This window comes from Anticarsia gemmatalis, chromosome Z, assembly GCF_050436995.1.
Source record: "Anticarsia gemmatalis isolate Benzon Research Colony breed Stoneville strain chromosome Z, ilAntGemm2 primary, whole genome shotgun sequence".
NCBI classification, from domain to species: Eukaryota; Metazoa; Arthropoda; class Insecta; order Lepidoptera; family Erebidae; genus Anticarsia; species Anticarsia gemmatalis.
In genome coordinates this window covers 15,930,951-15,943,412 of record NC_134776.1, presented here as the reverse complement: position 1 = coordinate 15,943,412, position 12,462 = coordinate 15,930,951, and the positions used below count along the sequence as shown (strand labels likewise).

At 34.5% G+C, this 12,462-nt stretch overlaps 2 protein-coding genes across 3 annotated transcripts in view; both read left to right on the top strand.

The window, feature by feature from the left end:
- Positions 1–4,314, top strand: part of LOC142986437 (uncharacterized) — a 72,713-nt gene extending 68,399 nt beyond the window's left edge. For both annotated transcript variants that reach the window (XM_076134943.1, XM_076134944.1), the window contains exon 8: positions 55–4,314. The gene's annotated coding sequence lies outside the window, so the exon portion shown is untranslated. The remainder of the gene's footprint in view (positions 1–54) is intronic.
- A 3,213-nt stretch (positions 4,315–7,527) lies between these two features.
- On the top strand, positions 7,528–11,806 carry LOC142986477 (uncharacterized). Its single transcript, XM_076134993.1, has 7 exons — positions 7,528–7,784; positions 8,517–8,669; positions 9,042–9,172; positions 9,599–9,854; positions 10,166–10,350; positions 10,790–10,988; positions 11,358–11,806. Exons 1-7 carry the CDS (start codon positions 7,607–7,609, stop codon positions 11,477–11,479), a joined length of 1,224 nt encoding a protein of 407 aa, XP_075991108.1. The 5' UTR covers positions 7,528–7,606; the 3' UTR covers positions 11,480–11,806.
- The last annotated feature ends 656 nt before the right edge of the window (positions 11,807–12,462 follow it).

Here is a 12,462-nt window from a genome sequence, read left to right as displayed (position 1 = left end):
TTATGTAAACATGTCTTGTAATAAATATAAAATATTTTCTATAAAATATTTCAGGAGGAATGCAGTGAGAGCATTTTTCTGGAGTGCGACCTGGACGCGACCCTGATGGACACGTTCTACGGCGTGCTGTGACCGGGCACCGAACCTGTGCGGCCGGACAACACCACCCCCACACGTGCTAACAAGGATGCATGTATATTTTGTAAAAGCGAAGACAACAATATTAATTGAATGAGTGTAATTGACTTTTAGGCAATAAAGTTTCGATGAACTTTTAAAGAAAATCTCAAATACCTTATACGTATTTTTAAAGTGGTAGTCTATTATCAGTTAACCATGAACTATTATTTCGCTAATAAAGTCACAATCGTACAACTACGGCAGCATTACCAAGGAAATCGCTTTACATAAAATATACCTTTAATTGTAAATGACTCGATTAGTCATTAAAACAGAAACCCAAAACTCCCGTATTTTATAGATAACTATATGATGTAAATTAAAATTGATAAAATATTTTAATGGAGCGGGACTAGCGACAATGTTGCTACATTCAAGTCGTTTGGCAAACCGGTAGGTGGATTAGTTGTTGTAATGTTTGAACAATGTATAAGAGGAACCGTAAGCCATAAATAACAAATTTAATTGAGCGGATCTTGGCTTGTCTCCGCATGGTATAGCATTCATCAAGCTTTCAGCCCGTACCTTGACCCACTGACCTACTTCATTCCACTAATTTAACTTTCATACCTGTTTCACTCCGAGACAAATGCTCCCAACTGAAAAACTACATTCCGCGAACCTCATGGTATATTGAATCATGATAAATACTTCAATAAATTGCTCACTACACCAGCAACAATGTCGCTATAACCTCGTGAATTAAAAGCTCTAAGTATTCATTAGATATGATTAGTTAATTTATGGTAAGTTATCAATAAGAGAGCAAGGAATATCCAAGATATTATCTTTTAATATTATTATTGCGTAAATATCAGTAAGTAGATATATATTAGTCTTAAAGTACAGCATGTTTCAATGGTACGTCCTAAGTTTTGAAACACACCACACACCACACCACAACCCAGTGAAGAATTTAATTATCTTGGAATAATGTACAAGAGAAGTACTTATGCAAAATTTTACCGTTTTCGAAAATATATTATTTAAACGATGCAATTTTAGATGCAGAGCTAAGTATTATATCAAATATTAGGTCGTATCATTGGAACGTTCAAATTTTACACTTTCTAGTCTCGATTTATTAAAGTTTTTTTTTTCATATTATATCATCACCAGATTGCCCATTTAACAATCGCCTGGCAAGTGAACCGACATGATTCATCGCGCATATTTTATATTTGGTATATTTATTGTACTTTCTATTATAATAACAGTTTAAAATATTATAGAAATTAATATCGTAGAGCCTAATATAATGTTAACTTATATCTTACGAAGTGCTTTAGTAATTTAGTGAGGAATATCTTGAATGAATCAGCCTTATTGCCTCCGTCCAGAACTTACACGAGTCCGTCTGTGGGACCGAATACTGTCGCGAGTTATTCACATTTTATATAACTTCATCTAATATTTGCAATATTGCAATTGCCATCTTGAATAGTCACTAGTATTTTGTGCTACTGTAAGTTATGCTTACCTTATTACGTATATTTTCAAATTGTAGAATGTAATCAATAAAAACGCCTTGCATTTTCTCAAGTAGATACGTAATAGTTTCATTTATATATATGGCTTCTTGCCTTTGTTCTACTTGTAGACTGTGTAACTAATACTTGTAAATATGTATTAACTTTTGTAAACTAAATTGAATCCAGTTAAACGAGTTATATGTATCGGAAAATATTTTTTCTTGTTACAATTGCTGCTGTAAGCAGACAAATACGGTTAATTGCAGAAACTATGTATGTAAAAACACTACAAAGAAATATCGAGCACGAACTCAACATTGTATTAATTAACCATTTATCAGTATCTGAACACGTACACACCAATGTCTGTACACGCAGTAACAACTGGAGCAATAACTCAAAAGTTTTCTGCAATCATCTGTATCTGTCCGTACATTATACTATTAACAGAATAAAGTTTTGTTTTATAAGATACTTAGCACTTTATGTACGTCGTATTCTATACCAGAAATGTAATGAATTAATGATATTTATACAAACATTGTACTTAATATAGTAGCACTATAATCTTGCCACTGTTTCCTGCATTTAATTTTATATATTGTATTATTATAAAATGAGAACATTGTGAAAATGAAACCAAACCACTTCTCGTGTTATATTATTGTTCTCTCTGAGAACTTTCGATTAGTGAACAGTCAGAGTCATACAAGGATTCCACTAGTCTGAAATGTAGTTTTTTCGCGAAATATATCATAATTCGTAATTAATATTTGCACTGAAGAGACGATCAGTTTAGACTTTGAAAGTTGCAAAAATAAATGGGGCCTTAAGAAACTAACTTTACGAGCGTAGAAAATTATTTTTATGTAAGAAAATTACAAGTTAAATAGTTCTCAATGAAAGGCTATAACAGATATTATAGAGACTTAAGTTTGTTTAGTTTGCTGATTTGTTGAACCGAATAATTGCCATAATGATATCGGTAGATGCCATATTTTAAATTAAATCGTAATTTTAGTTGATATATGAGAACGCTGTAGTGATAAGCTCGTTTTTCTGTATAAAAGAATCGTACCTCACTATGTTCTGTTCTTGCTTATTCCTTGTACGTACTTATTGTTTCAATAGTTCATAAGATTTCGTTTGTATCTTTTTTCACGTGTAATGTTATTTTTAAGTGCATAGTTAAGTATGTTGACTAAGTCACGAGATAATTTATTACCAATGACATGTTTTTAAATTCTTTTTATATACCTTTTTTTATAGTTGAGTGTAAAAAGTTGAGATATTATATTGAGGAAATAGATATGGAATTAATGTGTTTAAATATTATAGTTTGTAGATTTTTGCCAGAAGTGTGATTTACTAACATTTTGTTATTTTGCCACATATATCGTCTTAATTAATTTGTTCACCGAAGTTATGTAAGTTGCAGTATTTGTCAAGCCTTGGTATAAATGTATTAAAAGCTATGTTAAGATCCCAATGTCTGATGTATGATGCTGAAATGCATTTTACTAAGGCCAAAGATTCGTAAACACTATTTTAACTTGTACCTACTTAATCATTTAGCCTGTGGTATGAACGTTTTTTGTCATTTATGAAACCTTGAAGTAGTATTCGTCCATTTTACTATTAACAATAGTATCTTGAAACTTTTGCGGACGAAGACGTCACAGAAAAGTTCAATGCACTACACACTTACACATTAAAGCAGTGGAACCACTTGAAACGTAACTTAATCTGTAGTCATGTAGTCAACATGACTTTGACTATGATCTATGTTCATAATTTTTCAGGAACCTCCACAATTATTACGTTCAAATAATATAGCCGTTGACTTTGTTATTATAAAAATATGACAAATATTATACGTGTATCACTGATTCACATGACTAGGGTTGACGAAATACTGCAACGATTTCTTGTATTCTTGTTTATTATACAATATCAAATGTACCCAAGTGCCTACGTGCCATACAATATATTATATACAATTTATACCTAAATATATTGTACTGTTGACATAACTAGTTTCTAAAACAAAAATACAAACATTAGCCTATTCTTAACATGATTCTGTACAAAAATCGACTATTAGTCGACAACCGGGTAGCTATCGAGAAATTTTGTATGAAAATCTGATCGTCGCCTCTAGCGGGCTTCGTAGGAACTATTTCTGCAGTTCATTTTAAATGTCAAACTCCCGGTACTCGATACTGCACTGTACACTGCACAGTATGTATATTCTATTACCATGCTTAAGCCATACGCGTCCGTCACTGGTTGCTTAAACGAACATTAAAATTTTCTAACCTTTATCCATGTTACAGTGAAATTTATATAGTGAATATTATTACTGAATCGGCCATCAGCAGGAAAATTGTAAAGTCAGAAATGATTCCTGCGATTTTCTTACAGGAATTTTGATTCACAGTTTTGACTGTAGACGTTTATCAAATAAGGAATTATCCCTGAATTACCTTGCTTAATCTATGTACTTGTTTTTATAGTTAGATGATTACGTCAACGGTACAATATAAATGTTAGACAAGCTTATTTCATGTCATTAATATTGTATACAGCCTTCACAAATAGTATCCGCGAGCTACGTTGCTGCAAGACACATTTCAGAACAAATTAAATTTAGTCACAATCATTGTTGTTTGTTATTATTGGACTCCCCTTATTTACTCCCTTACAGAAGATACAATGCTTTCAGGATTATATTGGAACATTAAAATACTTAAATATACAACACAAATAAGCTATAAATAAAAAAAATACACTATCAAGGATTTGGCAGAAACCAGAACGAATATGTATTATTAGGAATATTCTTACTTTATAAGAATGGTCTTAAAACTTGATTTTATTCAGCTGCAGACATGAACTGATCAAAAATGTAAATATAATTGCTCGAATAACGAAATCCGATGATGGAAAATATTACCCTACAGTGTTTAAGCTCATATTTGACCTGAAGAAGCTTAGACTCGATACCAAAAGTACAGGTAATGACAACATTATTTACTCTCCACGTTTTCAAGCCGTTTTATAAAAATAAAAAATTTCGATGACTACATTGGCTTAAGTCTTCATTTTACGTGTTATTTTAACGTTTTATATGGATATTAGGCAATAAAGTTAAAAATATAGCTCTAAGGTTAGCTGTGAGCATCTCATCGACTACAAAAGTACAAAACAGCATGCAATGCTCTATTTACATATCCGATCTTTTACTGACTGATAAGAACACCATTTAAAAAGATTGTAGTGGCTAATAATTATTTATTTATTAAGTTTTAAAGAAACATCTGGTAAAATTAACTTCATTATTTGAAATGGTTTGAAAAATGTTGGAACTGTAAAGGACTTTTAATAGGCTTTAAATAAAAATTAAGCAGAATAATAGAAAGTTTATGTAGATAAGTGCTTAAATTCAATCACTAAATACAAAATATTTATCACCCATAACATACGAAAGCATCGTATGAAGAATATTCAAATATAACAAACTTTTTAAATCTGCGGTGTCTCTTGATTACAGTGGTTTCAAATGTAGCGCCGACCTTCTGTTACCATGCAACCCTAAATACTGTGAGAATTTATTTGCAATATTTTAACAAAACGTGTGGGTACTTTAAAGAGGTTATTAAGACCCATCAATACAATAAAGCTCACGATTGCCAAATGTTTTCAATCACGATTACGTTTAACTTTGTTGCACGTGCAGTGTGCAGTTTACAGGTACATGTATGTATAGCAACAGGTGTCGTGACTCGCTCGATGTAGGTTGTCGAGTTGCTACGAGAGGCCGACAAACGAAAGTGCGTGTGAATAAGGCTCTTTACACACAGACTTACTTTTGAACCGATCGTCTTTGCATCACCTGAAACCGTTCGGTTTTTTTTACCCATTGCTGTCCCTCTACTGGGCAAGGCTCTCCACTCGCCTCCAAAACTGGTTGGAGTGGAAAATTGAAAAAAATATCGTAACAATTGTCTTCAGGGTTATAAGAAAGTTGGATAAAAATGTCTAGTTGTCACTCAGAGAGCAGTGCTAGAGAGGATATTTGAGAATATATCGTTCATCTTAAGTTACACGTCACGTTGCTTTAAGGACGGCTCATCGAAGAATATGAGCGTTATATAGCTTGGTTACCACCGCTATGCACCCACTAAAGTATAAACAATACGTATCAAAAATCTACGTAATTTTCCGTTGCAAAGACCATTAACGTTGCATTGCATGTTACAATACACAAATCTCTACGCGCCACGGAATGCGGTACAACGGAAACTCAATGGCAATTATGATACCGATGAGCTTGCATGAATTACGTCTCATTCACAGCCACGTTTGTCGGCAACATTGTACAGTACAATAACATTCTGAATGACAATTAACTCTTTCAACCACATAATTATGTAACTCGTGAACAATTTTAGATGTTGAATAAGTTGCATAATTACTTCTTTGTTGCATTGTGAATCTTTTAACTTGCAATAAAAGATTTGATTACTTATTTATGTGAAGTTAATTGTAATGACTATGGGTTCTTAATTCTACATTCATGTAAAACTACTGATTCGTGATGAGACAAACTCATTCACAAATGGAAAGCCAACTTTATCATCGCTAACATATTCTTAACGACTTTGCTATGAAATGTTCATGAATCTCGCGATCAAGCGGTGAACCATATAATAGAGGCCTATAATATTTGCTTTCATTATATTTTCCTTTAAAGTCATCTCGATTAAATCAGTAACTGTAGAATTTAAAATTGGCCAGTGTCTTGTGTGGGGTTTTCTTTTATCATAAGTTATTAAAAAAGGAAAAAGGGAAACATGGAAATTAGCAACTATAAAAAAAGGTTTATAAAATTTTTATTTAATGTTTGTGATCAAACGAAAATTTTAATGCTGTGTTTCCTTTTGTAAAGCATAAATAGTAGAATCTAATTGAGGTATAATATTTCGCATGCATGCGTATTTTTCTGCACATCATTGCGTAGGTACAAACTAAAATGTTGTGCAATGTGCAAGCCTTAAGTTGAATTTAGTTTTTTCGTACGTCATTCAAAAGAATATTTGAAGAAAAATTTAAGAATGCATTTTTTATTCTTATTAGAATAATAGTACTTTGATCAGTGTTCTATTTAAAACATACCAACTATAAAACTTATTACTATCTTTTAAAATCTTATCGGGTTCGATTACAGGCCGTAACACAAATTATGTGACGTTAAGTGCACAAAATGTGCTGTAATACCTGAAAAAAAATATATATCAGCCTAGCAAGCTAGATGAAAGTCAAAGTAGATTATGAAAGGATTTATTCATTTAAAGCACAGATCTGTCCACTGCGTATTATATGCCTCTCTTTATCTACGCTTTCCGATCCTGTGCCAATTCTATCCAGGTCTGCTTCAAGAATTTCCTAATATCGTTCACTCAACGTAGTACTAGACTTAGACTTTGTCAGTCATTAGACGCCATTCGAATACGACTTGGCTAAATGATTTTGTTGGGACTATTTTCTTTTTATAGAGGCAAATAAGATTACACAAAACTGGCACGGTAATAGCAGTCCAAGACATTGGGCTGCTTTGGCGTTTTTTCAGGTCTACTTCAGGCATTTGCTCTAAAATAACACATTCATAATGGTACCAAACAAATTACATTAATGAGGTCGCGGCACACTAACACGGACTGTCAATTTCCCTGGCATTTTACACCTAGGACTTACGGGTGCTAAACAGAAAACGGTATCACCCTTAACACTTAGCACAAACAGTTCACCGTTATTACCTACTTTATTTATACATGATTGACATGTCTTGTCGCATTTTGTGACCGCACTTATTCAGATCAGGACGTGATAGATGACCGGTCAATTTTGACACAGTCAATTTTATTTTGGGACTAAATAGTGGTTGATACAAAATGGTTTCTAGAAAGTGGTGGTTCATAATCTCGACGGTGATAGCGGTGGCTGCAGCAGGAACCTTGAATAAGTTTGACGTGGACTTAGGATTGGAAGACGATTTCGATGACACAGATTTCTATTCTTTGGATGGACATAATCATAATGATACTCAAGTCGAAAGGAGAGGAAAGATTTGTAAGTTCTGTTTTATTGTATCTATGCTGCGCTTTATTAAACGATGGTGTTCTATAAAACTTTACAGGTTTTTAGCTTAAGAAAAGTCATAAATATCATTGACTTGTCCTTAGGGTCCGTTACATGTATTCGATAATGTACAAAAACAATTTTGTCAGCAACAAAATCTAGTAAATATTTATTTCGGATATTTTGCTGACTCTACCTATCAAAGGCTCATGCAACACATTTATAATTTGCCCTACTACTTGTCAATCAAACATCATTATTTATATTTTCAGCTTTTCATAATAATGCGTTCAAGTTGAACTTGAACAATGAATAACGCATTTCACATCGCAAAAATCACACCACTATCAAAACACTGCAAATGCTACTGCGAATCATATTTATTGTGCCTATTGCCTTCTACTTTATAAAGAAATATCTGCTGGCTTTAAAAACAAAAATACGTACAATAAACAACTAGAAGAACTGAACCATTCGTGTTTGTCATAAAATTGTTAAGATAAATAAGTTCAGGAAATAATATCATGTATACTTCTTGGCAAGGGTGTTCTCCCAAACGGGGGAGAATATAATAATATAATATACATATATTATGGGGATTAAGTATATAAATAAAAAATATTATTCATTATAATTTTTCTGTACAACAACTTAAGTTGCTTTGAACAGTTACAAGTTACAAAAGCTTTTAAACTCGTACATAATCGTGGTACAATATTTCAGTGTTTCCGTTCGTGAGTATCGTGCGGTTCGCCAACACGGAGTGTTCGACGACCAACGTGATGAGTGGCACGTGCCTGGCTCGGAGGGAATGCAACAATCTTAACGGGACTATAACTGGAACCTGTGCCTCTAGGAGAGGCCGCTGCTGCGTTGGTAAGTCAAATAAAGATGTCAGTTTCGAACTAAGTATATCATATACGTTGGCTTGATTTTATCTATAGTGGTATGGAGATAAATGTTAGCATTTAATCTCGATATAAATACAGTCTTTATATGAACTTTCGTTTTTCAATCCACTCTGTGTAAAAGTTAAGATTGTGAGGTGTGAGTCGCACAATCTAATCTTCTAAAGTAATGTAATGTCTTTTAGTAAAAATAATTAGGTAGCATAATATGTCTGTTAAATCGGATATTCTTATTAAAATCTCTGTATTTACCACAGTTAACAATACATCTGATAATAGCAATTTCTATTATCTTAACCACACAGACATCATACTAAAAATATGGCTCTTTCTTCTATAGTGTCCCGGTCTTGCGGTGCCACAACGAACGTGAACAACACATACTTCACAAGTCCCGGGTACCCGGCAGCTTACGCCGGCGGCCAGTCATGTTCCATCATCGTTAACCGGTGCAGTAACACTATCTGTCAGGTAAGACTGCTAACACACTCAAAAATAGCTAGAAATAGTTCGAAAAACCCCATTGTACCAACATTGATTTATAACAGTATATGATTAAAGCACGCAACTCACAGGGTTCCTTAATAAACCTTATAGGATTTTAAAACTTATTTTATGTTCACGATTGCGTCAGAAAACATTTCTTTTTAATTGATGGACCATCCATTAATTGAAAAGAAATGCTATCCAGGTACAATACTGAAATCTGAAATCCATCAATAAAAGTCAGCGTAAAATTCCTTTAACCAAAGTAAGCTAGTGACTCCATAGAAAGTTCGATTACACCTTCCCAGATATCTGCAAGAAAATTACTCCTAAAGTGGAATAATATGCTTCACTGATAACTGCGACACGGGATCCTTAATTTCATCAATTCTAAATCTCTTCTAAATACAGCTTCGCATCGACTTCCTGGACTTGGTGTTGGCACAACCTGACGGCGACGGCAACTGTCTCACTGACTCCATCGCTATCACTGGCGGGAACACCGTGGTGCCCCTGCTCTGCGGAGACCTCACTGGACAAACCCTTTACGTTGACTTCAACGGGAACACGGCGATCACTATAGTGGTGACTGCTACCTTGTCAACCACGTTCTCTAGACGATGGAATATTAAGCTGATTCAACTTGCTTGTGGCTGCCCTGGTTTAGGTAAGTTATTTTATACGTAATTTTATTTAGGTACTTAGATATTGTTTTTCTTCTCGTTGTTTCCTAAGAGGACTGTGTGAATTGGTGTACCTTCTTCGTGTAATTAGAAAGCCGCCGGTGATATTGAACTTTGATCTCTAATCGAATACAACACTGACATGAACATAAACAACAATTAAACTACTTGAGAAAACTTGAAAATTGGTCAACCAAATATTATCAGAACACTAAAACTTTCACGTAAAAACTAACTCTGCATCATATAAACGGTACTAAGCACTGAAGACACTAATGCTAGCTATATTTTTCAGCTCCAAACGGTTGTCTACAATACTACACGGGTATAACGGGTACAATCAACAGCTTCAACTACGGGACAGCGGCTAACACAGCGCTTAGCGCCTCCCTCGTCACGGGGACCAGGCAGATCGCTAACTTGAACTACGGAATATGTATCAGAATGGAGGCTGGCTACTGCGCTATACAGTATGCTCAGGTAATTTGAACGACTAATTATGTTTCTCTATTTGAGACAAACCTTGTGTCTGCGTCAAAGCAATTCTTGAAGACCATAATACGAAATTTTGTGGAATTCACGAATACTTGCTTTGATCATGAACTTTAATTGCCAACACCTATGCTATGGTACTGGCGAGGTGTCTTTACACCCTAACGTGGATTTTGGTGCAAAGCAAATCTGTTTTATGGTACATAAAAATTTACAGTACTACTTCCATACAGAGTAACTTTTTTTGTTTAGCTTTGTAACGATCCATGCTCTAAGCCTTATTATTCGTAACTTTTCGACTGCTAAGCAACCACATTGGAACCCACAGTGAAGTTAATCGTACGACATAAAAGATTTATTTTCAATGAATAATAACTAGATTCGTTCCATGAAAAATTACACTATAACATCAATGCATTCCCAACAGACTGCAGACGTGAATTCATTCACGGTAACAGGCGACGTGGAAGGAGCTGACAACACAGTGCTTGGTACAGCCCTGGGTGCTGTGAACGGAGTCCTATGTCAGACCGACTTCGTAGTGATCCCCAACCCAACGGTCGTGGGTACTGGCGTCGCGGCCGGCACTGACCGCTTCTGCGGTATTGGTTTTGTTCCTGTTTCAAGTAAGTATTTGAATTAAGTACCCATTTTTAAATGTGTTTAATCAGATGTCAAGAAGCAAACCATGGGTAAAATAACAAATCTCCGAATCTGAAGTCTGACTTCCTGCAACGAGGTAGTGTAAACTGTCCGCAAATCGTTAGAAATAACTTGTGGCTTTACAGAAAATATCGAGTTTATTTTAAGTACTAGGTACCTACTTGGTTCTAGAAAAAAAATTGACATTTCATACTAAAGATTGTATGTATTAGTTCGAAAATAGACTTTTCGACCATATTTCCGACCTAAGGTAATGAGGCAGGTCATTACCAGGTCATACGGAAAAAGTTCATAAGTCCATTAAAAAATATACAATAACTAATTATTTTCAGGTGGAGCCAAACCGTTCGTGTTATACGTGGTAACGAACGCAAACGAAGGAGCGACGGCAGCATCACCACCCGACGTCGCCAACAGAGGCTTTTCACTTGGGTACACGCAAATAGCTTGCTAGTACTACAACCTAATATATTGACACTGAGAGTTACACCACGCAAACATAATAAAATAATAAATAAATTTAACCCATTAATGTCCCACTGCTGGGCAAGGGTCTCCTCCTGTTATGAGCGAGGGGTTAGGCCTTGAGTCCACCACGCTGGCCAAGTGCGGGTTGGGGACTTTGCATGCCCTCAATAAATGTATTAAACAAATTTTAGGCATGCAAGGAGTCCTCACGATGTTTTCCTTCACCGTTAGAGCATGTGATAATTATTTCTAATACACACAACTTCGAAAAGTGATTGGTGTGTTGCCTCGGATTCAAACCTGCGACCATTTGATTGGGAGGTATCAACTTAAACATAAGAGGACTTTTTATCATTTTGACTTCCCGTACTCATTTCCAGTCATGATCACGCTATGTAATTATTTCTGGAAGAGTAACGCATTTTAACCCACGCTAACACAATCCCTTTTAGCATGCACACGGGTTGCGACTTACATACCTACATAAAATCACGCTTTTTTCCCCTTACAAACTTCCCTGGCTTAATTATTTGTCAAAGCTATATTTTCCTAGAGCATTACGTTAACCATATAAAATTAGGTATTGTCTTCTCCTTATTACTGCGCATAATATCAAGGCATAAATTCAAAGCTTCCTATTATTCCATACACATTTTTTGTTATGTTCCCAATATTTGTTGTAAAGTTGTAACTCTCACTGTTTATGAATAAATGAAGATCGCGTAAAGATGAAAATGAAACTTATATCCAGCAGTGAATAAGTGTATCTCAAATATAACTGTATTTGTTACTTGTAATATAATTGGTAAAGGATTGTGTTATACATACTTTGAAAGGAAGACTTTAATTGAAAGGTATTGTACAAAGAGCATTTTTAAAATGTGCCTATAATAATTGTTATTGTTTTCCTTTCGAAAATAAATAATAAACATATGAACAATGTTTTTTTCATTATTTTAACTGATAATG

What these genes read in the sequence shown, in the direction of transcription:
- LOC142986477 (XM_076134993.1), top strand. Translation starts at nt 7,607, where the DNA reads ATGGTTTCTAGAAAGTGGTGGTTCATAATCTCGACGGTGATAGCGGTG. An exon ending in TTGTGGCTGCCCTGGTTTAG is followed by an intron (nt 9,855 to 10,165) that starts GTAAGTTATTTT and finishes TATATTTTTCAG; the next exon opens with CTCCAAACGGTTGTCTACAA. An exon ending in GCGCTATACAGTATGCTCAG is followed by an intron (nt 10,351 to 10,789) that starts GTAATTTGAACG and finishes CATTCCCAACAG; the next exon opens with ACTGCAGACGTGAATTCATT.